The sequence below is a fragment of the Cynocephalus volans genome, chromosome 12 (assembly GCF_027409185.1).
Source record: "Cynocephalus volans isolate mCynVol1 chromosome 12, mCynVol1.pri, whole genome shotgun sequence".
Taxonomy (NCBI): Eukaryota; Metazoa; Chordata; class Mammalia; order Dermoptera; family Cynocephalidae; genus Cynocephalus; species Cynocephalus volans.
In genome coordinates, this window is record NC_084471.1 from 49,596,101 (window position 1) to 49,620,590 (window position 24,490).

Sequence of the window (24,490 nt, forward strand, 5' to 3'; positions counted from 1 at the left end):
AAGCATGACAGAAATGGAAATATATATATATAAGAACATGAACAATGTTAATTTCCTCAATCTGTGTTCCTTCTGTGAGCAGCAACTAATTCTATTAAAATTAACAAATTTTAAGATGAGTCCTGGACTTCAGAAAAAAAAATCCAAGGAGGGACTAATTTACAAAGTATACAAGAATATAATTTTATAATAAATCTTTCCAGTGTTCACTGTAACTGCATTACATAAAATGTTTCCCTTCACAGAAACTCAGAAGAATAGCTCCTATAAAATGTTAACAGAACTTTCTGTCTTCCTCTCTGGCAAGTAATGAAAAAATACAACTTGCTTACAAAAGATCTAAAAGTGCTGCCTCAGGAGCATAAACTATCACTAACATGCTGTATGAATGAGTCTTAGTGAGCGGCCACTTTCTGAGACCTTTTCCTCTTTTCACACCGGTGAACCCATCTCATATAAAGCCTAAGAGAAAACTACAGCTGTTGTAGAAGTGAAACTCAGCATGCTCCACTCAAATTCTAAGGTAACCACTTTAAAGCAAAATCAGAAGTCATGTCTTTTACCAAAAAACAAAAAAACCAAACCAAAAGGCAAATGCTGCTGCTCAACCATCAGATGGACTTACAGAGGCAAAAAAAAAAAAAAAAAAAAAAAGTGACAACAGCAATAATTCAAGTAAAATATATGTGAAAATTTAAACACACCACTTTCAAGTTAAGAGAAAAGTGAAGGGGAGCCATCCATGATCTTTATATCAGAGTCAAAAAGCTTAGGCATTATCATCAAATGTTAATTCACTTTACAGTCATCCATGAGACTACTGCATATATTTTTTGCACCTTGCACTTATAAAAGCAGATAAAATATTTAATGTGTAATTTACAATGTATTTTACCAGCTCAGCATACAGGATGTATATAGATTATATCAAAGTAGTAGACAGTTAGGGGCCTGTGCAAACCCTGCAAAAATAGTACTTCAGGTATCTGCTAATTAAAAAAAAACAAAAACAAAAACATTTTGCTATTTAGAAGTGATACAATTCAAACTACCACAAAATACAAAGGGCTGCAAAAATGTATTCCATTCCAACAACATATATAAGTTATTAAATAAAGATCTGATTTAAAAGAATATAAATGAAGCCTTTACGTAGATCTTTTCTACATGCATATTATTCCTCATTAAAGAAAAAAATATGTAAAAAGGCCATTGGTAATTGCTTTGTTAACATTTGTAGAAAATGCCAATTCTCTGGTCACAAACTCCACTAAGTTTAGCACTTAAGGTCTCTGCAGTGTTATAAACGTAATTTAAAATACTGTTAATTCTATAACTCCATTGGTAAAATAATGTGACTCAGAATATGGCAGTCTTCATGTTGAGGGCAATGATCCACAGTTTTGTTTTGTTTTTTTAATTTCTTAGGTATGAACAGTTATCCAGAAGAACAGCACCCTCCACCACCGCTCTGGGCTTGAGGTTCATCATCGATGATCTGTACACCTCGCCTTGCAGCTCCTGGTTGACTAGAGCCATTGCCTTTTGCCCTCTCATCCACTTGTGCTGTTTCTATCATCCCTAAGAGAGGGAGAAAGCAAAAATCATTAGGACCACGATCTTTGAATCTTCTCCTATAATTTCAGTATACCACTATGGTAACTGTTTCTGACTTTCAACCAACAAGAAAACTAAATATAATGAACATTGTTTCAGCTCACTAAAATAGCTTTATTTGCAAGTTTTAAAAAACTAGCGTCAAGTAGCAAATTTACTAATCCGATGGGATAAAGGCCCCAGTGACATCCAGAAAAAACATTTTTTTTTGCTTTGAATAAAATACTTTGTAGAAGTATAATCTTTAAGATTTTCCAAATGTAATTAGAAATACGTCAAAGTTGTGCAAATTTTTCCAAGTACAAGTGATATTTAGGGTACAGGACTTATTCTTCAACTAGAAATGTAATACATTTAAGCAAATGCTTTTTGAAACAATAAATGAGTTTAAGATAAGAGAGCTTTGAAGAATAAAGCTGGAAGACTCACACTGTCTGATTTAAAGATATAACATAAAGCTGCCTAACCAAGACAGCAAGATATTGATGAAAGGAGAAACATAGAGATCAGTGGAACAGAAAACAGAGTCCAGAAAAAGATCCCCACATATATGGTCACTTGATTTTTGACATACATGCCAACGTTATTCAATGAAGGATAATATATTTAACAATATTGAATAAGTACTAGAACTGCATATTTATTTGTAAAAAATAAACCTTAACTCATACCTCAACCAATATGCAAAAATCAATGAAAAATGGATTACAGACTTAAATGTAAATTATAAAACAAAATTTCTAGAAAAAAAACATAGGAGAAAAATTTTGTAGGAGAAAATTTTTGTGACTTTGGCTTAGACAAAGATTTTTTGTAAAAGATAAAAAAACAAGTCAGAAAAAAATTAATAAATCAGACCTCACTGAAATTTAAAAGTTCTGCTCTTTGAGAGGCACAATTAAGAAAAATGAAAATACAACACACAGATTGGGAGAAAATACAGGGATCAAAAGTATTTGAAAAAAACTGCATCTATACTAAATATGTACAGGCTTTTTTTCTTGTCATTATTCCCTAAAAAATACAGTATAACTACTTACATAGCATTTACATTGTTAGGTATTATAAATCATCTAGAGATGCTTTAGGGTTGGCTGATTAGCTCAGTTGGTTAGAACATGCTGTTAATAAAACCAAGGTCAAGGGTTCATATCCCCATACTGGCCAGCTGGCAAATAAAAAAATAATAATCTAGAAATGATTTAAGTATAGCAGAGGATATGCACAGGATATGCAAATACTGTATCATTTTTATATCAGGGACTTCAGCATTCACAGATTTTGATATATGCAGGAGGTCCTGGAACCAGTCCCCACGGATACCAAGGGATGACTGTATTTGCAAAATACATATCTGACAAGATGAGGGAAGAGGAAGTCCTTAAAATAGAACAAGGGTTATTAAATTTGGGTACAAAGACTGCTCTTAAAACAATGGTTTCTAAATTGAGGTGTGTGGGACAATCCATTCAGATGAAGTAAGGAAACATTACAAATTCTATTTCTACTTATTTTTCTCAACCTTTCAAAATTTCTATCTTTTAGGTATGTTTTAAAATGAAAAAAAGTGCTTATATATTTTATATAATTTTTAAATAAACATGTGGACAATACTAAAAAATGTTTTGAAGATGTGAGATTTATAATATTTTGTAAGCCACTTATTTACAGCCTGGCTACTCTAGGTATGGTCTGAGGACTAGCATCCTCACCACTCAGATGCTTGTAGAAATGAGAACCTCAAACCACAGAAGACCTTCTAAATCAAATATGCATTTTAACAAGACTCTCAAGTAATTATTCACAGTAGTGGTTCTCACATTTTAGTGTGCACCAGAATCAAATGTAGGGTTTGTTAAAATACAGACAGATTCTGGGAACCATCTCCAGAGATTTAAATTCAGTAGGTTTGGGATAGGGCCCAAGAATTTCCATTTCTAACATTCTCAAGTAATGCTGATAATGCTGATCAGGGGAACTCACTTAGGTAATCTATTCTAGAAGAATTATGAATGACTTCCGAGTTTGATAAAACTAAAATCTACTCCAAAGTTTGTGTATATATATTTTTTTCTGCAGAGAAAAACCATGGTTTCATTAAATTCTCAAAAGAGAATGAGGTACATAAATTCAAGGGATACAATTTGACAAAGTCATCACAATCTATTATTCCACAGACTAAGGTTTTCCTGTTTGATATGCATTCTACTGGCGATACGAGAAATGACTTTCAGGTGATGTATAAACAAACTTATTTTCCTTTCTTTTTAAAAAGCTTTTTAATATGGCAAATTTCAAACACATACAAAAGTAGAAAAAAATAGCATAATAAAAATCTATCAGCCAATTTTATCCATATTCCTAGCATCTCATTATTTAAATCAAATCCCAAATACATAATTCTATTAAAAAATTATCTTAATATGTTTCTCTAAAAGATAAAAACTCTCTTTTTAAAATATAACCACAACACCATAATCACACCTAAAAAAAACTAACAATATCTTAAGCTTATCAAATATCCAATGAGTGAATAGATTCCCAATTGTTTCACAAACGTTTTTCCACTGGTTTGTCAAATCAGGATCCAAATACGGTCTATCCACTGCAACAAGCTGTTACAGGTCTTAAACCTCTTTTAATCTGTAAATTCCCATTCCATTTTTATTTTTGTAACTTTTAATAGTTATGCATATACTTTAATATGCATTAAACACATACTTCACATATGATTTCATAACCATTAAGTACTGCCTGAAACAGGGCTAAAGTAGGTATTTAAGCTGTAAAAAATGAGTTAAAAAAATAAAATAAAATAATTTAAAAAATAATTTTTAAAAATGACTTTAAAATATTAAGTAAGTAATAATACTGGTAGATGTGACAAATTATCAATGCGGTCGCTAACAGAGACTAGTAAAACATCACTTCAGAAATATTACCAATATTTTAAAAACAGCCATTTCTAAACTTACTAAATCTGAATATACCTACTTTTACAAAGGTCAAGAAAGAGTTCCTCAATTCCTTTGTTCTGTTTGGCTGAAGTATGATAATGCTTTGCTCCCACAGATTCTGCATACCTTTAAAAATAAAAGTAATATTAGTGACTGATGTAAAACATTTTTCATGTTTCTGTAATGACTATTTAAAATTATTTACAGTAGCAATTTTAGTGATTTATTAATTTATCCAAGTTTATTAAAATTACATAGCTATTTAACCTCTCTATACATTGAACCAAATTTTAAATAACATAAATACAACAAGACTTGAAATTTTATAGATTAATTTGGAATCCAAATACTTTAAAAGTATTTTGTCTCACTGCCTATTTGATCATAGTAATTTTCTTTTATACCACTCTCGTATTTTTTACTGAAGTCAAAATGGAAGTGAGAGTGAAATATCTTTAAATATCATCAAAAAGTCCAAAAATTATCAATGTAAACATGTTTCACTGAATCCAATAGCTCGATCTACATTAAGAGGTGTGAGTAATACCTAAATAGTACAGTGCACTGTACAAAGAGGAAGACTTCTACTGGAGAGTGATGGGGGTCGGGGGGACACAACACTTACGATTCTGCTTCTTGAATGGAAACATGTCTCTCCTTTTCCAAGTCTATTTTATTACCTAATTTGAAAAAAGTAAATACTAATCTTTAATATTGATTCATTCTTATAATAAAATTAAGCCAACTCTAAATATACAATTGCTATTTTAATTAGTTGCAAATATAATACAAATCCCCATCAGACTTCAAATGTTTTAAAACTATGAATTTAACCACTATGATGTGAGGGTTGACCATGACGGCCAAGGTGAATGCCTTATTCTCCCTCACGTGCCTCAAGGCACATCCCTCTTCAATCTGCAGCCTCTGTGAGAGAAAATAACTTTTCCAAAGAGATGAGCACTATTCTTTGATTTAGGGTATACCAGGGACTAAGGTTCCCTAAAAATTCTAGGGAAACATAAAATTCTTAGCCACACGTAAATGGTCAAAAGTAAGAGCAAAAATTTTCTATAGTCCCCAATCCACTTACAGCCAGTAAATAACTAAATATGGTTATCTTTCATCATTTACTAAAATAGCCTAGCCTCTTGGAGCCTAAGAGTATTCTGGTTTTCTGGCTGATATAAACTGGTTAAAGTAAGAATTAATATGTATGGGTTTTAAACTATACCATCACCAAAGGGGAAAAAACTATACTGTTTAGAAAAACACTTTTACTGACTTATTAGAACTTAATATATGCATATCATAAAGATTTAAAATTACTGAAAATAAGTTTAGCTCTCCTTAAGCAATGGAATCAGAGATTATGCTAAAAAGCCACAAGAACTGCAAAATGCAGATTCTTTATTCAATACAGGATAGAAATTAAGGTGAGTTTACCAAACACAAAGACTGATAAAGGTAATGGAAACAACAGATAGGAGTAGGGAAAAATACCCTAAGGAAAGACATTTCTAACAAATACATTCATTTCTTCTATTATAACTTTCAGGGGGGAAAAGAGAAACCTCACAAATAAGGTCATTTTTTTTCTTGAGACCTTATAGAGTCTAGAAGACAATTTCAAATAAAGCAAGCACTGGAAAGTACAAGACCAGAGTTTTTGTATATTGAGGATCTCAAATAATCTGAGCACCTAATTGCTGGCAGCTGCAAGAAACTACTTGCCACCATAGCCTAAGGGTAAAAGGGAGGAAAGTAAATGATACAAAGCTCAATGAGTACCAACAAATTCAATAATAAACCCTCTCTTCTTTGAACTGTCTTGCTGTCTATCTCAGCAAGAAGTTCCATATTAGTTCTGATTTCCTACATTATATTCTGCCAATAAAATTTTTAATTTGTTAAATATTACAGCCAATATATCTGACAGTAATCAGAAGAAAAGTTATTTTACTCTATAAAGAATGCAAAAAGCACCACCTGGTGGCCAATGGCTCCAACAAACATGCCCAAGATTTCTGCCTCTAAAAACGTAAAATAGACTTTTCTCCCCTATAGAGAGCAATGACAACTTTGTTCCAATTAATTAAACCCTATGAATTTTTTTTTAGATCTTTAATGCCTTGTTTTCCAAATTCTACCAGAATCAACACCTATAAAAGAGTGAGAGTAGGTAGAGACAATCACCTTAATGTTCATCTCAGATGAACATTTACGAGAAATTATTTAAACATTGCTTTATTATTTAATAATATTTTAGACTTGACTAATTTTGATAAATCAGGTCGTTATTAAAATAGCTATTTTAATACCCTAATTATTCTCTTAAATTTAACAAATTTTAAATCCCTCTACTAAATAACTACCACTTCTTTGGATAATCAGTGTTCACAATGGATTGACAGCGCAGACAATGTCACAAAAAACTGACCTGTTAATGTCTGACATCTTTCCAAACTCAAAAACCTTTTTTGTACTTATATTCTTTCAAAAGCCAGGCAGCTAAGAAAGTAAGGCTATGAGGCTCATGTCTTTTTCATTACTACTGTGCAGCTATGTAGGGAAATTTCTGACAGGCCTAAAACACTTAAAAACAAGGACAACCACCAAAGTAAGCACCTACTTGAAAGTATAGTGCAATGAAGGTTAAAAAGCAACAAGGCTATCGAAGAGGGAGGGGAAAAGCCAACCTAAGAATAGGAAAAACTTTATGTTCTTTAAAGATACATATTTGAATTAAAAACATGGAAGGAATGTGCCCATTGCTAAGGGCAGATGACCTAATAGTGATAAAGAACTAGAATCATATTTTGTTTGGACTAGATAATCGTGGGGCATAGTGGAAAGCAGCTTTCAAAAAGCTTTTAAATCTAAAGAAAATTGTATTTAAGTCCCGGTTCACTTCATAGCTATAAGATTTTGGGAAAATTACATAATCTCCTGAAGTCTCACTTTGTGCAAATGTAGCTGGCAAACCTTGCAGGACTGATGTGTAAATAAGATATGAATATGCAAAAGGCCTAGCATATACAGGTGTAGAATCCCTTATCTGAAATGCCTGATCACAAGTGTTTCAAATTTCGAATTTTTTCAGATTTTGGAATAACTGCAGAATACTGTACATTCAACTGGCTGAGCATCCCTAACCCAAAAGCCCAATATCCAAAATGCTCCAATGAGCACTTCCTTTGAGCATCTTGTTGGTGCTCAAAAAGTTTTGGATTTGGGGGCATTTTGGATTTCACATTTTTCAGGTCAGGGATGCTCAACCTGTAGCAAGTATATGCTCAGGAAAGAGTAAATTATTATTATTATTATTATTATTATTTTTTTTTTTTTTAGAAAAGATGACCGATTAGGGGATCTTAACCCTTGACTTGGTGTTGTCAGCACCACACTCTCCCAAGTGAGCTAACCGGCCATCCCTATATTGGGATCTGAACCCGTGGCCTTGGTGTTATCAGCACCACACTCTCCCAAGTGAGCCACGGGCGGCCCTAAGAGTATATTATTAATGTCAGCAATATTCATCATAGTGAATGATTAAATGGAAAATCAGTATTGTTATGAAAGAACTAAAGACCATGATAGTAACACACTTTCTACCACCACCCTGCTGACTTCATCTAGCTAACTTAGGTTTATCCAATACTTACTAAGAAATCTTCTTTTATCCACCCCCCTACCCCCCAAAATCTAGTTAGGTTTGCTTTTGTGTTTTCACATTTCGTACTTCCCCTTACATGGCATTTATCATAATATATCATAGTGGCTTGTTTCTCTCTCTCTCTCTCTCTTTACACAATAAGCTCTGGGAGAATAAGGCCCATATCTATTTTGTACACTTATTCACTACAGTACCCAAATCCTGGCACATAGCAAGCAATATACAGTACTGACTAAGAATATGGGCTTTAAGCGGCAGGCAGACCTGAGTTAAAATCTGAGACTACGTCTAACTATTTTGGGAAGTATCAAGCTCTCTAACCCCATTTCCTCATCTGTAAAATGGAAATGGTCTTCCTACAGAGTTGTCAGGAGACTTAAATGAAATAATAAATGTGTGGTTCTTAGAACAGTGCCTGGTACTCAATAAATGGTAACTATGATTAATAATAAATATTTGCTTAATAAACATACAAATAATAAGGACAGACTAGATACAGAACACTAGCAAGTAGAACAACCAGAGTCAAGAGTGCCAATCAATGAATTAATGACAATCTAGAAGAAAAAGACTCTGCTATTAAATATGGGGGTTCTTGATAACTGATTAACACATGGTTATTAGTGGCTTAGATAAGGACATAGGAGATTAAGTATTCAATTTACACACAAAAAAGCTAGTAAATTATGTATCGGACATAAAGATTCAAAAACATACAAGTTGAAATTCCTACACTTAGGTTTAAATAACTTAATCACATAAGAACAAGCTGGGAAAAACCTCACTAAACAGCAATACTTATAAAAAAAGGACTTTAGGTTTTTGTTAACTATAATCTATATAAAGGAGACAATGAGTTGACATGGCTGGTAAAAAGCTTGTGCAATCTTGATAAAAGGACAGTGTGAGGATTAAAAAAAAAAGAGGGTCTACAAGTATACATTGGCTCAACAGCATGTGGATTCTAGTGTTTATTTCAAGTGTAGGAGACACACTGATATCACTGGAATAAACCCAGGAGAAAATAACCAGGATGATGAGAATGTCTAGAAGGTAAGCCAAATGAAAAACAGTTGAAAAATCCAGAGAATATAAGAAAGGAATAAAATACTTGTCAAATGTCTATCTCTATGTAAAATGTTTTCCAAATCGTTATATGAAGGTACTTCAAAAAGTTCGTGGAAAGATTTGTATTATCTTTTAACTCTATTTTTCCACAAGCTTTTTGAAGTACTCTCATATAATCTTCACCAAAATCCTATGAAATAGTATTATTATTTCAAAGTTGGTAATAAAACAGAAGAGAGAATAAACACTGAACTACCACAGAGAATAAAATAAAAATCAAGAAGTGAGAAAATAATGTAAATGTCTGTGGAATATTCACAGAAAAAGGATTAGACAGCAAAGAGAATAAAATAAACTATATCAACATACAACAACACAGAGGAATCTTGTAAGCCTAATGTAAAGCCAAAGAAGCCAGATGCTAAAGAGTTTGCATTATATGACCCCATTTGTATAAAACTTAAATCAAAATTAATTCATGAAGCAAAAAGTCAGCATAGTGTTAAGGGTGGGTGACGGTGAGGTTCGGAAGACAATTGTATAGTGTTTGGATGAGAAAGAAAAACAAATGGGCCTTCTAGGGTACTGTACACATTTTCTGAAATTTTCATTTTGTGAAAATTATGTTGTTACTGAAGATTTGTTCAGTTTTCTGAACAAATATTTTCAACAAAAAGTTCACTTTAAAAAATCAAACCAAGGTCAAGTGTTTGGATCTCCATACCACCAGCCGTCAAAAAAAAAGAGTAAGAGAGGGTTACAGGGAGTATGATTTCAGCTAAACATGAAGAAAAAAACCATCAAAATTAGTAAAAAATTTAGTAGCCTTTCTGATAAGAACAAAGAGTCACCTTAAGTCTTCAAACAACAGTAACTTGATTATCTAAATGAGATTCTTGCATTGTGTCAGACTAGATAGGTTGTTCCCAAACACCAGTGGATATATAGGCTGAATCAGAATTATAGCAAGTGCCTGGCACAAAGGAGTCACTTAAAAATATTTGTGGAAAGAAGGAAGATGGGGTAAAAAGAGGGAATTGATTAATTCCTAGTCCCATACATACAGATTCTGATTTAGCGTATCTGGAATAAGGCCGGGAGAACTTTCAGACATTTTTCTAAAGTTATTTATCCTAATGATAACCAAGTTTAGGAACAATGATAATAGGCTCTCAAAATTATTCCAACTCTGAATTCCAATTAAAATTTCATGTCATACTTGCCAATAGAAGAGAATGGGAGCTTTTAATACTTCATACAATCATTAATACATTAAATGAGAAATATTTGACCCTATTTGAGGTAGTAAGCTACCAGATCCAATATTTGTAAACCTTTTATGAGCATGAAGAACATATATACAGTTTAAATAAACTATTCAGAAGCTTTTTTAACCCAGCTAATTTTTTTTTTTTATGTTACTTGTGACCTTGGTCAAGTAAACAAGCTATTGAGGTTTCTTTGACTTTCTTGTGTATATGTCAGTAATTTCTTTCTCTTTTCAGAAAGATGACCAAAATTAAATCTTCAGTACCTGCATACTGTGGCCACTTCCACTTCTAGTAAATCCCATATACCACACAAAGCCATGCAAAATTCAGTAATGACTAGGTGCAGCTTTGGCCCCAAACTCCTATGCGGTCCAGTGTTCCAGTCTGAAATATTCTGTCATAACACCTACCATCTAGAGTAAAAAGCAGGGTAAATAGTCTCATTGGCCTCTTCCCTGAGATGTACACTCTGATCCAGGACTGTAAAGTACCAATCTAATGGTGACAAGATGCATGAAATGCAAACTCCAGTTAAAAATAAAAAATTCTTAGGGCCAGCCAGTGGCTCACTTGGGAGAGTATGTGCTGATAATACCAAGGCCATGGATTTGGATCCCTATATAGGGATGGCCAGTTAGCTCACTTGGGAGAGCATGGTGCTGACAACACCAGTTCAAGGGTTAAGATCACCTTATTGGTCATCTTTAAAAAAAACAAAAATAAAAATAAAAAATTCTTAAGACTAAAAACAAAACTTCCCCATGCTGACCATTCCATTCTTTCATTTCCCCAAATACCATCTTTGTCCTCCACTAAAACTTTTCTGTTTTCTCTCAGGTCATTCTTCCTATTATCAGCCATGCAGAAAGGAAGAGAGAAAACAGCACGAGGGGCTATACATCATAAGGATTAATATCATAAGCATAGGAGTTGGAATGACTTAAATTCAAATCCCATCTCTGACAGCCACCTGATATTGGGCAAGTTATTAAGTATCTCCAGGACTCAGCCTCCTCTACAAAGCCCTTATAGAGTTTATGAGGACTACATAAGATAACGTCTGTTGTGTCCACAGCAAAATGTCCTGTATACTTTTATCGCTCAATAATTGTTATATCATAGAATAATCTAAAGAAAAAGAGAACCAAAAAGAAATTCCAGAAGTCCGAGAGTTCTAGAGTTTGTTTATTTATCTAAGAATATTCTTCCACCCTATGATCACGATCTACTTGTATCCTTGCAGCCAAAGTTGTATTTGACTCGAAAATGTGCATAGTTAAATGTATAGAATAAGAACACTGGCTTAAGTCATTGGCTTTAATTTTATTTTAAAGGAGTTCCCAAACTCTTTTTTCCTGAACAAAATCTTATGGTAAAAAAGTTAAGGTCAAATTAAAGCAAGGCTGGGGAACTTAAAGCCTCATGTATTTAGCTTCCCATGTGCTCTCCAAGGCATTCCTTGAACTACAGAGTTTAAATCTTCTGGACAATCACTGCCAAATCCTAAATTATTCTAAGATATTAAACATTAAAATGCTCTTCTTCCCTTCCCATATACCTTTTAAAATAAGAATTACGTGTTTACTATGTCTTTAATAAAACATTAAGGAAACATTTTAGAAAAAAACATTTTCTAAAAGAGTAATGTTGCTTACCAACTATACATAAACAGATTTCATTTCCCAACATTTTTCGTAATTCTTTGACCCAGTTTTTTACCTGTGTATAGAAAAGAGCAAATATTAAAACAAATTCTGTTAGAACTACTACTATTACAACATCCAAAAATTCAACGTTGTCAAAATATCTCAGAATTTTGTCTAGCAGCTCGTATATTTAGTCATTACTAGGAATGATTCACTGAAGGGTCATTTATTGCCAGATTATATTGCAAACCACATACATACAATATAAAATGGAAAGATCTTTCTCTATATCCATATATGAGTATATACAGAAGCACCTCTAATTACAAATTTTCATAAATCTTTCACAGATCCAAGCTATTTGCCAGAACAAAAAGCATATCAACTCCAGCCTCTGATAATAGATGCTTATGTAGAAGTCAATTTGGACTTAGGAACACATGAGCTTAATAGTCTTTTGTATCCTAATTGGTTCCTAAATAGAGGGCATACGAGCATCTGTGTCATACACCTAAAGAAAAAAAAAAATGTACACGGGCACCAAAAAAGAGTAGCAAAATAAATTTTCACCAGTGTATGACAGGGATTTTCAACTTGGCACTAGGCTCAGGTAATTCTTTGTGCAATGTATGATGTTTAGCAGCATCCCTGACCTTGTACCCACTAGACACCAGTAGCACCTTCCAATTGTGATAATCAAAGATGTCTCCAAACATTGCTATCCCCAAAAGAGAACCACTGGTGTACAATGACTCCAGTAACAAACTGATTTTACACTATGGATAAAGCATAGCAGTAAGCACAGTTGGGAGTAAACTGAAACTAAGTAAATTAATCTTTTGAACTCATGATATTAAATATGTTGATTATAATAAAATAGGATAAAGAACAAACCTGGACACCTATTTTCATTTTTTTGTGATGGAATTTAATCTGTATGCAATTAAATCACACACAACTTATAATCCTTCCTATAAAAAATACACACACATCTATAAATTGCAAAAATTACATTAGATATGTGGTAAGCACTTACTGTGCATTTGGTCCTACAGTACAAATGTAACAGTTCCACACTCCTATTCTCTGCAAGAATGCAAGGGAACTGTCTTTAGTAAACTCAAAATCCTTATAAAAGCAAAGGTAATTATCATCACCCCTTATCTTTAAAACAGCACTGAACCACAGCTTTCTCAGTACAGCCCTATCTTTTTGTTTCATTCACATATATGTACATCTTCAAAGTTTATTTCTTACTTGATTTCACATAAGAAAAATTAGACAGTATTGGTATAAAATGTACATCTGCATCACCTCAAAAGAAACATGCCAGAATCCAATTATATATTACTCTACTCACTCTACATACAGTATCACAACCTACTAATCTAACCATTCTTTATAAATTTGTTATTCATCTCCAATTAGGTCCCCCCCCCCAAATAGGCATCCTATTCCTTACTCCCATACATTTTGTGGTGAGTTAAAGATGGTCACAAATTCTTTGCCAATCCTCCTATCAACTGGTAGGATTGAATTCCCCATCTTCTGAATTTGTGCTGGCCTTATAACTTACTTTGACCAAGAGAAGTGGCAGCAGTAATGCTGTGCCACTTCGAGACTTAAGCCTTAAAGGGGCCTGGGAGCTTCTTCTTTTACACTTTTGGGATCCAGTTGTCATATGAAAAGCTTAGGCTAGGACACAGAATAATGAGAGAGCAGGTAGAGAGAGTATCAGAGGATAAGACACCAGATGGAGTGAGAGGCCATATGGAGGAGCACCAGGCCTTCTTGGACATTCCAGTCCTATCCAAACCTCCGGTTCAATGTAGCTACATGGGTGACTCCACCGCCACCACATAGAGCAGAAGAGCTGCCTGGCCCACCCTCAGAATCATGAGAAATAATAAATTGTTGTTTTAAGCCACCAAGTTTTGGGGGGTTTGTTATGTAATTAAATAGTTTCAATGTATATCGACAAAATAAAATTTAAAAAATAAATAAATAAATAAATAAAATAAAAATAATAAAAAAAGAAAAAGAAAAAAAAAAAGTTAACTAGCCACTTTTCATCCTAAAAGACTCAACTTTCTCTTAATCAATAAAATATTTAAATCTTTTCTGTTTATGCAAAAGGCCAGGAAGGAATAACAAACAGCACCAAATAGCAGTCTCAAAATAACTTTTAAAAATCATTAAATACTCAGAAAAAAAAAAAAAATCATTAAATATGCAAGCTACTTATCGTTTCATTTTTCTACTCCTTGGACTAAATTTTTCCACATCATTAATAACCCAAGGTATAACTTGTATATCTGCTCCACTATTTTTAATAGGGGAAAAAAATGAAGAGTTAAAAAAAAAACCAATAAAACAAAACAAAAAAGGCAAATTTCAACAAGAACAAACCTGTAATTCAAGGCAAGAAAAGCTTCTGCCTTGGAAATTACCCCCTTTGGTTACAAACTGCTGACAAATTTATTCCAAGAAACGTTATAGGAGAAAAGGTCAAATAAGTAACCACCTTATCCTCCTGATGTGATGAGAACTCAGAGGTAAGTTTAATGGTAACTCATTTTTGGTCCCCAAAACTTGAAATCCTACATTTTTGGCATAGTTTGAAGGGGAGTAAAAAAATGAAGGAACTTTAAAATAAACACTACCTAGATTGTCCTTATAAAACTTATATTATACCCTCCAGAATATTTAGTGAGGGGAAAGAGCTTATGCTTGATTTTGATCTTCCCTTTTTCTCTTCACAATAAGGGAGCCTGTTCAGCCACACCAAGTTTTCAGGTGCCCAATATGTGCTATAGACTGAATGTCTCCCCAAACTCACAGAGGCTTAATCCCAACTGTGACTGTTGAAGGTGGGAAGTCGTATTATGGTAATTAAAAGATGGGGCCTTGAAGAGGTGATTAGATTGTGAGGACCATGCATAGTGAATGGATTAATCCATCTGATGGTTTACTGGTGTTTGTGGGTGTGGCCAGAGAGTTCTAAAAGGAGAAGGCATGAGGAGTTATTTCTCTCTCTTACGCTTGCCTTTCTTGAAAGGCGATACCCTGTGCCACCACCAAAGAAGACCCTCACCAGATGTGTTCCCTGGACTTTGGAATTCCCAGCCTCCAAACGTGTATGAGTTTCTTTACAAATTACCTGGTTTCAGGTATTTTTGTTATAAGCAACAGAAACAGACTTATACAGTATGGAATCAAAGAAATGTATGTGGGTTTTAAGAAGGAGAAACAAAGCCCTTATATTGTTCTGAGCTTAAATATTGCCCTTTCTGAATATTTGAGAAAGCCATGCAATAAACCACTAATTACTCTTATATGAATTAAATACCCCATTAAAAAATGAATGATCACAACTTATGCACAAACTATATACTTTACTTTTAAAACCCAAACTAATTACATTAGTGAACAAAGGCATATTAATGGACATTTGAAAAATCAGTGTTGTTATTCTGATTAAGTCATCTACCCATAAAGTAAATAGAATACCTTCTGAAAAGAATCTTCATCTGTTATATCATAAACTAAAATAGCTCCATTTGAATCTCTGTAGTAAATTGGACCCAATGCATGGAATCTCTCTTGACCTGCTGTATCCTAAATAAAACCATAAATGCTTATTAGATCAGAAGAAAACTATACATCTACTATTGCAACTACAGTAAACTTTTGATTAACTGGAAATTAGGGTATAAAGTCACAGATAACCCCCAAACACTGTTAAAAAAAACATAACACATTACAAAAAAAAAAATTTAAGTGAAGTTATAACCAATATGTAATGTTTTACTCTTACAGAAAGGTTACTTCCCCCTCCCCACTACCACTAAAAAACCAGTTCAGTTGCCAGAGGGTCAGACTTACCAACAATAAATTATAAGCAAAGAATAGGCTGTGCCTTAAATTTAGGTTCCCCACACAATTAGAAAAAAACAAGGGAAGAGAACATGCACCAGGACGTCACGTCAACAGGTACCCTACTGCATTACCCTCACCCTACTTTCCCCACCAACCACTCCCTTAGAAGGTTGGAACATGGAGACACAGGGGGAAAAAAGGCCAGGTTAACCTGTCCACCCACCCTGGCCTCTCTCTGAAGTGGAATCCCTCTGAGTTGACACCTCTCCAGCTGAAAAGTTATGACAGCAATATACAAATATACAAATTGTACTCCAGATATAATTCTTAGCCAGATTAGAGGAAATTTATTTTATTTAAAAAAAAAAAAAAAAAAGTTTTGGCTAACCTGCAGTTAACTAAAAAAAATTTTAAAAATTCAGAAATTCTAATTCCTATTCCTTGAGCCAATTAGTTATCAGAATAACAACAACAGATAGAGGATTCTACTCATAAAGTTGAAAAGGTTAACTTACCCATATGGCAAGGTTTACTCTTTTCCCACCAATATTTAACTTCTTTGTTAAGAATGATGCCTAAAAAAAGATAAAAAAATACATTAAACAGTGTTTCATATAAAATAATAAAATAATGTTCCTTTTATGTTAATGACTATAGATGAATAAATCATTTCAATGTGAAACTTATCTGGGAGAAAAATTATTGAGTTTTTAATTACTGACCAATTATTATTTTCATTAAAGACAGAGTATTATTTACATTCTTATCTAAGAAAAATATATCTGGTTTTATGAATAAAAGTTATGAGAAATACAAAGAAAATGGTAAGTACTTCTTCTTTTCTCCTCTATCTGTGTGGAACAAAATTTTTCTTAGAGCATTTAATTTGATGCCACTTTATCTATTCATAGAAAGAGTCTAAGAGATTTCTAAGATAAGTAAAAAATGTCTATTGGTGGTTTAAGTAAGTACTGTATGAATACCAGTATCATTCAAAATGGTTCTGAAATTATAATTCAATCATTTAACATATATGTAATAATTATCTTAAGTACTAATGTCACAGAAATGAAAGGACAATGGTACCAGCCTTCAAGGAGCTTACAGCCTATTAGAGAAATTAAAATGTAAAAAGAATTACAGTTCCATGTGATAAATGCTATAATGGAGAGTCTTGCCAAGTATACTGTAAGAAGAGTGCTGAGAAAGGAAGAATAACATTTGCCTGGATGAGTCAAAGGCTTCAGAGAGAAGGTAATGATCTTCCATTTAGGAGTAGTAGGGGTTTCTCCTGAGAGATGGGTGAAGCTACTGAAGCCTGAAACACATGACCCTGTCCCATGAGGAATGCCATGTTGGTATGGTCAATGCTAGGGATGAGACTACATAAATACAAAAACGGCTGCATCAAAAAGATCCTATAATTCCACCTCTAGAAATATGAACTCTACCTTGTGGGTCTTAATAAAACCTCTTCCAAAATAGTGAACATGTATATTTTAAAAAGTATACTACGATAAGGTATATTTGGGAAATGCTATATATTGCTCTTTGTACATTCACACTGCACATGAGCGCTTTACGATTTTGCCAAAAGAAAGCCTGGCTATCTGCATTTATACAAGCACTTCCCAAACTCATTTGATCTTTTTCTCTGCATTTCTTTTGTATAGCATTGAACCTCTTTTTCTCTGGAGAAATACCCAATTCATTCTAAGGAATAACTGTTAAATCGTCCTGTTGACAATGCAGAATCACTTCAAATCAACAGTTTGAAGCAGTGGGAAAACAGAAGACTTGTATTTTAAGAGTAGCTCTAGGATAGGAGGGGAAGTTGGACTAGAATGGACAGGACTAGATCTGGAAGACAAGACACTGTCACAAAATTGGAGAGAAAAACAAAAGGGCCTGAACTCAGACCATGAAGACAGAAAAGAGAGAACAGAATCAAGAGTTATTAAAGAGGAAATATACTCAGAATCCAGAGACAGCTGACATGTCTAAAAAAGGAATAGCTCTGAGTTCAAAGCTATGTAGAGATAGTCACATTTAGGTGATATACAGAAAAAAGTACAGAGAAGGGAGGCAAAACAGATAAAAGGCTAGGATGAAACAAAACATAAAAACTAAAGAAAACAAATAAACAAAAAGGCTAGGATGATGAATTACTACTGAAGAAGAAACCTAGATTTCAGGAAGAACTTTTTTGCTGTGGGCACACCAAGGAAAATTAGCACTACGAAAGGCCACTGGATTTAGTGATTAACTAAGAAGTTCACAGACAGATATAATGGCAGAGCTGGGGATCAAATCCAGGAATGCCTGTTTTCAAGACCCAAGCTACACTACTCAAGATATTTTATTACATGAAATAAAGATCACACAGAAAAGGACAAAAAATAAATTAAATGGCAAAACAGCAAAAGAAATAACTTGGAAAATAAGAAGACCAAATATGTTACTGCAATAAATGTGAATAAGGGACTTTACCCACTCATTATAGCATAGGAGATAAGAATATGAACTTTGGAGCAGAACTTAGGATGTTTTTCTTTTTTTTTTTTCTTTCTTTTATTTTGTTTAGAACTTTGTATTTGTTTTTTTTTTAATTTTATTTTACTTCTCAATATACATTGTAGTTGATTTTCATGCCCCTTTACCTATTCCTCTTCAGCCCCCTTTCCCCCCCATCATATCTGTTCACTTGATTTAAAAAGTTCAAGGAATTTTTGTGATTGTTGTGTCTTCTTCCCCCACCACCCTTTATTTGTTTGTGTATTTATTTATTTATTTTTAGCTCCCACAAATAAGTGAGAACATGTGGCATTTCTCTTTCTGTGCCTGACTTGTTTCACTTAATATAATTTTCTCTAAGTCCATCCATGTTGTTGCGAATGGTAGTTTTCGTTCTTTTTTATAGCAGAGTAGTACTCCATTGTGTATTTGAATCTCAGCTTTGCCACTTAACTAGCTCTGTTATTTATCTGAATTCAATATATCTTCATGGTTTCAATATCAATGCCAGATAGAAAAACTCAAAATCTGAATCCTAACCAAATATTTAATGGATAGGTCAACTTAAATGTCTCTCTTTTTCAAACATATTTAAAACTGAACTACCTTTCCTCCAAAATTGGCTTTCCATTTTGACTTTAGTTTTTAATCACATTCTCCAAGTTGCTAAGGTTTAGAACCTTAAAAATATCTTCATACTCCCTTGTCGGTTCATAGTCCCAAAAAACCTGCCAAGCCTTGTCTTCATATTTCCTCTGGGGTTCTATGACAATCTCATAGTACGTCATAATGTAAACACCTCTGGTCTCACCTCACACTCTGCTGTGCATGCCAAATTATCTTCCCCAAAATTACCTGGATAAAAAATAAGCAAACAAACAAAAACAAACAACTTTTTTTTATAATTTATAGAAGGGTTCCCTAATAAGTTACCATTTTAATAAGTATACTTGAACAATTTCCCTGCTGGCAGCTAATACCATAATAACCTTTTTGTCATGAGGGTTGTGGTGATTTCTCTGAAGAAAAAAGTGTATTAGAACTGGTAAAGCTCCCTCATTTCCTTTTTACCATCCCCACTGAAACTTACTATAACCCTCCCATGTTTAAAGTTTAAAGGAGAGTATTAAGTCTCTCCTAAGGAACCATGGATATACAAAACAATTTTATGGAAAGGGTGCTCATCACAGCATTGATTTTAAGGAGAAAAAATCCACAAAACAATGAAATAACCAAAGTGTTCATCAATAAGTAATTAGTTAAAAATACACAAATATAGCCCATCCATATAGTGAAACACAACACAGTTATTTCTACTACTACTGTTAATACTAGCTAACATTTATAAAATGCTTGCTTTCTGCCAGGTACTGGGCTAAGCACTTTTTACAAACTCTTTTTGTAAAGCTTCTCTTTCTTAAAAGTTGGGGAACCCTCAAAACAAATAAAAGTCTCAAAGCCTTATCTTTGTATCCAAAGACCTCCACAATTTGTTCAAATCTACCTTCCTAAGACAGCTTCTCTACTTATTCTCCAACTTAATATGGCCTATTTAAATTCCCTCCAGTTCTGTTCATTCCAATTTGAGTCGATTCTTTATTCTCTGTCTGAATACTACCTATCCAAATCCAATTCATGATATACTCTTCTTCACTGAATTCTTAAGTTTTCTTATACTACACATCCAATCCATACTGAATTTCTCCATCTTGAAGAATTTTAGGGAACCTTCTCTGCATATACTGTAGCATACAACTGTCTTATCCTGTAAATTATCTTTTCATAGGTATAAGTATTCTTTCAAGTACATTAAATATTTTTATTTAACACTTTCATGGTGCTTACAATGAAATGAGGGAATAGTCTAAGAACTTTTCAAATATTAACTCATTTAATTCCCCTAACACCCTGTGAGTCAGATATAATTATTATCCAAATATTATAGATGTGGAAACTGAGGCACAAGGAGAGTAAGTATCTTGCCCAAGGTAGATCTGAAATCCAGGCAGTCTGGCTCCCAGCACTATGCATAATGACTAAATATTATGGTATTTCCCAGACTGAGATATGAGCTCTCTAATGCTTCTTCTCTAGTGGAGGGGAAGTGTTGCTGTCCAAAACAGACACTCAAATAGTGTTACTATAGATTAACACATCTACAATGTGCCCAGTAAATCACTGCATGTATAACTCCAAGAGATGTGATCTTATGTTTCCTTTTAAACCAGATTATTTTGTCTCAAATATGCTATGCACTAGTAAAGCATATTATCAAAGGATCCATATCAAATCATTTTTTCCTTCATAATGAAAAACTTAAGCTGCGGTCTATAGAAAGATTCCCTCTATGACATAAATCGTCTCATTTTTATATATATCCTAAGTTTTTAATATTTTATAGCTATTTTCTTCAAGAGCAAACACTTTTTTAAAAATACAATTATATTTGAGAATAAAGCTGAAAAGTTTAATTTAACATCAAGATAGCAACAATCAACCAAAAGGCTGAAATCTGTCTTTTCTTTTTTAATCACCTCTATGAGGCACACTTAATTTGGCCAGACTACTAAGGTACCATTTATGGTCATAATACTTACTCTGGGGCAGTCAGTGTTCTTATTGTTACATGACAGTGAGGATGGAGGGGGAAGGTGATCATGACATTCTTCAAAAATCTAAAGAAAGGGCCGACCCCATGGAGAGAGCGGCACTGGGAGCGCAGCAGTGCTCCCACCGCGGGTTCGGATCCTATATAAGGATGGCCGGTGCGCTCACTGGCTGAGCGCGGTGCGGCCAGTCACAAAAAGGACAAAAAAAAAAAATCTAAAGAAAGCCATGAACTCACTCAATCTCAAGAAATCTGCTCATATGCACATATCAAAAAACAATTTCCACACAATTCCAAGGAATTTAATAAACACCTATGTGCCAAGCACTGTGCTTGGACTTTCTCATTTCACGTTTTCAACAACTCTGTGAAGTAGCTAATTGGTCCCATTTTACAGTTGTGAACCTGAGATTTAAAGAAATACAGTGACTCACCAAAAGTCAGATAACTTAGCCAGGTGCTACAGCAGGTAGAAGCCTATCTGACTTCAAAATGCTTTTTCCATTGCACAAAGCTGACTATTACAGAACACACAAACATTTTTTAACCTGGCACTCCTCCACTTGGACATTAAGTGTCCCTGGACACCATCCCCTCTCCTAAAATATTCTCAAGATAGGCACAAATAATAAGGATCGAAGTAATGGCACATTTTCCACCCTACTCCTCCAAATCCCAAATTACAGCACCACTACTACTTCTAATCCCAATGATTTCATCTTCCAAACTTAGGGGGTTTAAAAAAATTATGCCCTGATACTTATTTACCGAATAGAGGATAACAAAAAAAAAAGAAGAAGAAGAAGAAGAAAGAAAGAAAGAAAGAAAAGAAAAGAAAAGAAAAAAAATTCTGTTTAAAACAAAATAGAATTCTGAGAGAAATAATAGAAATAAATTATATCTGACAAATGAAAGTCTTTTCAGAACTCGTTTAATCAATTTTTTTATTGTTAGCAGACCATTTGCTGTGTTTACTAACTACTGTACTAGCAACGCAAAATACCTAAAGCAGCATTTTATAAAGACAAGGAATTTGTTTGAAACAACATAGTAACTGAATTGAGAACTAACACTTTCCTGTCTTTATCTAATACCTACTAAGTTCAACAGACTTTCATTAATAGGGGTATGTATGTCTCTGCACAACTAAATAGTTACATTATTTTTGCTAGTCACTAACACTGTTGCTGACTTAGGTATTTAAAGCATCTATTACCACTTTCAGACTTGAGACGTGACAGGATTCAGGCAGATAGTTTTTAATATTAAATCTCTGTAGCAAGGCAATAAAAATTAGCTATAAGAAAACTAAGCTGGGTGCTTGAATATTTCTACATTTTCTTTTCCTAGTTGCTAAACTAAGAAATTATAATCAAGGGGCTGGCCTGGAGCTCACTTGGGAGAGTGTGGTGCTGATGACACCAAGGCCATGGGTTCAGATCCCTATATAGGGATGGCCTAGGGATGGCCAGTTAGCTCACTTGGGTGAGTGTGGTGCTGACAACACCAAGTCAAGGGTTAAAAACCCCTTACCGGTCATCTTTAAAAAAAAAAAAAAAAATCAGTTTACGGCCCAAGGAAAGACTTTCAAAAGGAAAGTCAAAGTCACTTCTAAGAAGTCGCTCAAAGTACAAAGAAGAAAATGGCGGCCACATATGGAATACTTGTATATTAGGAATCTGTGGCCACAATTCAGAAAAACTATTTTCTTTAAAAAAAAAAAAAAAAAAAATCACCCAACCTTCTATAGCCCACATGTATCAAGTAAAATACTGAAGGGGAAAAAAGATTTCAACTACTGTATTGTATAAAGATATTGTAATGAATTGGCTAAATTAACAGTGATGTTTCTTCCAGAGCTACTTAGAAGATATCCCAGACATTCAAAATATTAATCTTTGAACAAGGAAAGCAAGAATTTTAGACCAGAGACTATGACGCATAGTGTAAAACCAACTGCTGGAACTTGAATGCCAAGTCTTGCTCAGGAGGTTAAGGTGCATTTAAAAAAAAAAAAAAAAAAAAAGGTGCCTCGTTAGCGCAGTAGGTAGCGCGTCAGTCTCATAAAAAAAAAAAAAAAAAAGTAGTAGATCTGGCTTAAGAAAAAATGGTACACTATTTCTATTTGTGGGACCTCAGAAATTTAATCCAACTCTTAGTTTCCTTATTTGTCTAACTCTCAGGATACTTACCTGTCCAGCCAACCTTACAGCACTACTTTGCTAATCAAATGTTAGGCACCTACACTAGACTTCAGGAGAGATAGAATTTCACCTATAGGTAGAATACAGCTCTACAGTTAGAATCCTAAAAGAGAAGACAACTATTGCTTCTAATTATAAATAATATCACTTTTTACGTAAGAGATTAGTCGAAAGTGATAGAAGACACTTAGAGTGCATAACTTTCAATAACGAAAAAAAAAGATCCATCACCCAGGAGTGCAGATATAAAGAGGCCATACCAAAAACTGGAGGGTGGTTACAACCACAATGGCACAATCCTTTAGAAATAAAGTTAAGAAAACTAACTGATGGTTAAAGAACCTTACTTATCTTTATACTTTTCAGCTCATACAATGTTTGACATATAATGGGTATAAAATAAATGCTTCTTGAATTAAATTGCTTAGATTCAATAGCATTGCCTTAATAAATTCCAGAGAAAACACAGTAACTCCCTCATTCCAATTGTCTTTCTTGTCTCTGTCAAGTTTATCAAAGCCTCAAATCAGTGAGGAAATCACACAAGAGAGCCTTCTGTGCTCTGTATAAGTTCAAGTTTCTTGGACCAGAGGGCTTACCTACAAGATTACTCCATATTATCAGTAACCTAGAAGAAGCTCTGGAAAAGAGAGCAGTACTAAACCACCAAAGTATGGCAAAGTCACAATTATCAAAAAACTAAATTTCAAAAATGTCAATCCTAGTCAAAACTCTAAAATAATTTTTTTTAATTAAAAAAAATATATCTCATCTAAAAGCTATTTTAAAATGTAGTGATCCCTCAGAGACAGCATGCGTTCTCAAAATTAATCTCAAATTAATCCCATTACCTTTTTTGATGGAGTTACCATAAAAGAAACAAACATAAATCAAGCACCACCTATTCGTTCAACAGAAAACATTAATTAAACAACATGAGCTAGGCACTGCACTAGGAGCTTTACATATAATGGCTGTCTTTGTAATCTACATAGAATTCCTGAGTGAAGTACTCCCATTTTATAGATAAGGAGCCAGCTTACAGACATT

At 33.7% G+C, this 24,490-nt stretch overlaps 1 protein-coding gene across 1 annotated transcript in view; it reads right to left on the reverse strand.

Annotated features, from left to right (window-relative positions):
- Nucleotides 1-667: 667 nt before the first annotated feature.
- RAB21 (RAB21, member RAS oncogene family) overlaps nt 668-24,490 on the reverse strand; it is a 28,133-nt gene continuing 4,310 nt past the window's right edge. The window contains exons 2-7 of the mRNA XM_063074652.1: nt 16,630-16,689; nt 15,746-15,853; nt 12,245-12,308; nt 5,200-5,254; nt 4,612-4,700; nt 668-1,581 (exon numbers count right to left, since the gene is read on the reverse strand). Coding sequence (XP_062930722.1) covers nt 1,439-1,581; nt 4,612-4,700; nt 5,200-5,254; nt 12,245-12,308; nt 15,746-15,853; nt 16,630-16,689 — 519 coding nt within the window. The 3' untranslated portion in view covers nt 668-1,438. The remainder of the gene's footprint in view (nt 1,582-4,611; nt 4,701-5,199; nt 5,255-12,244; nt 12,309-15,745; nt 15,854-16,629; nt 16,690-24,490) is intronic.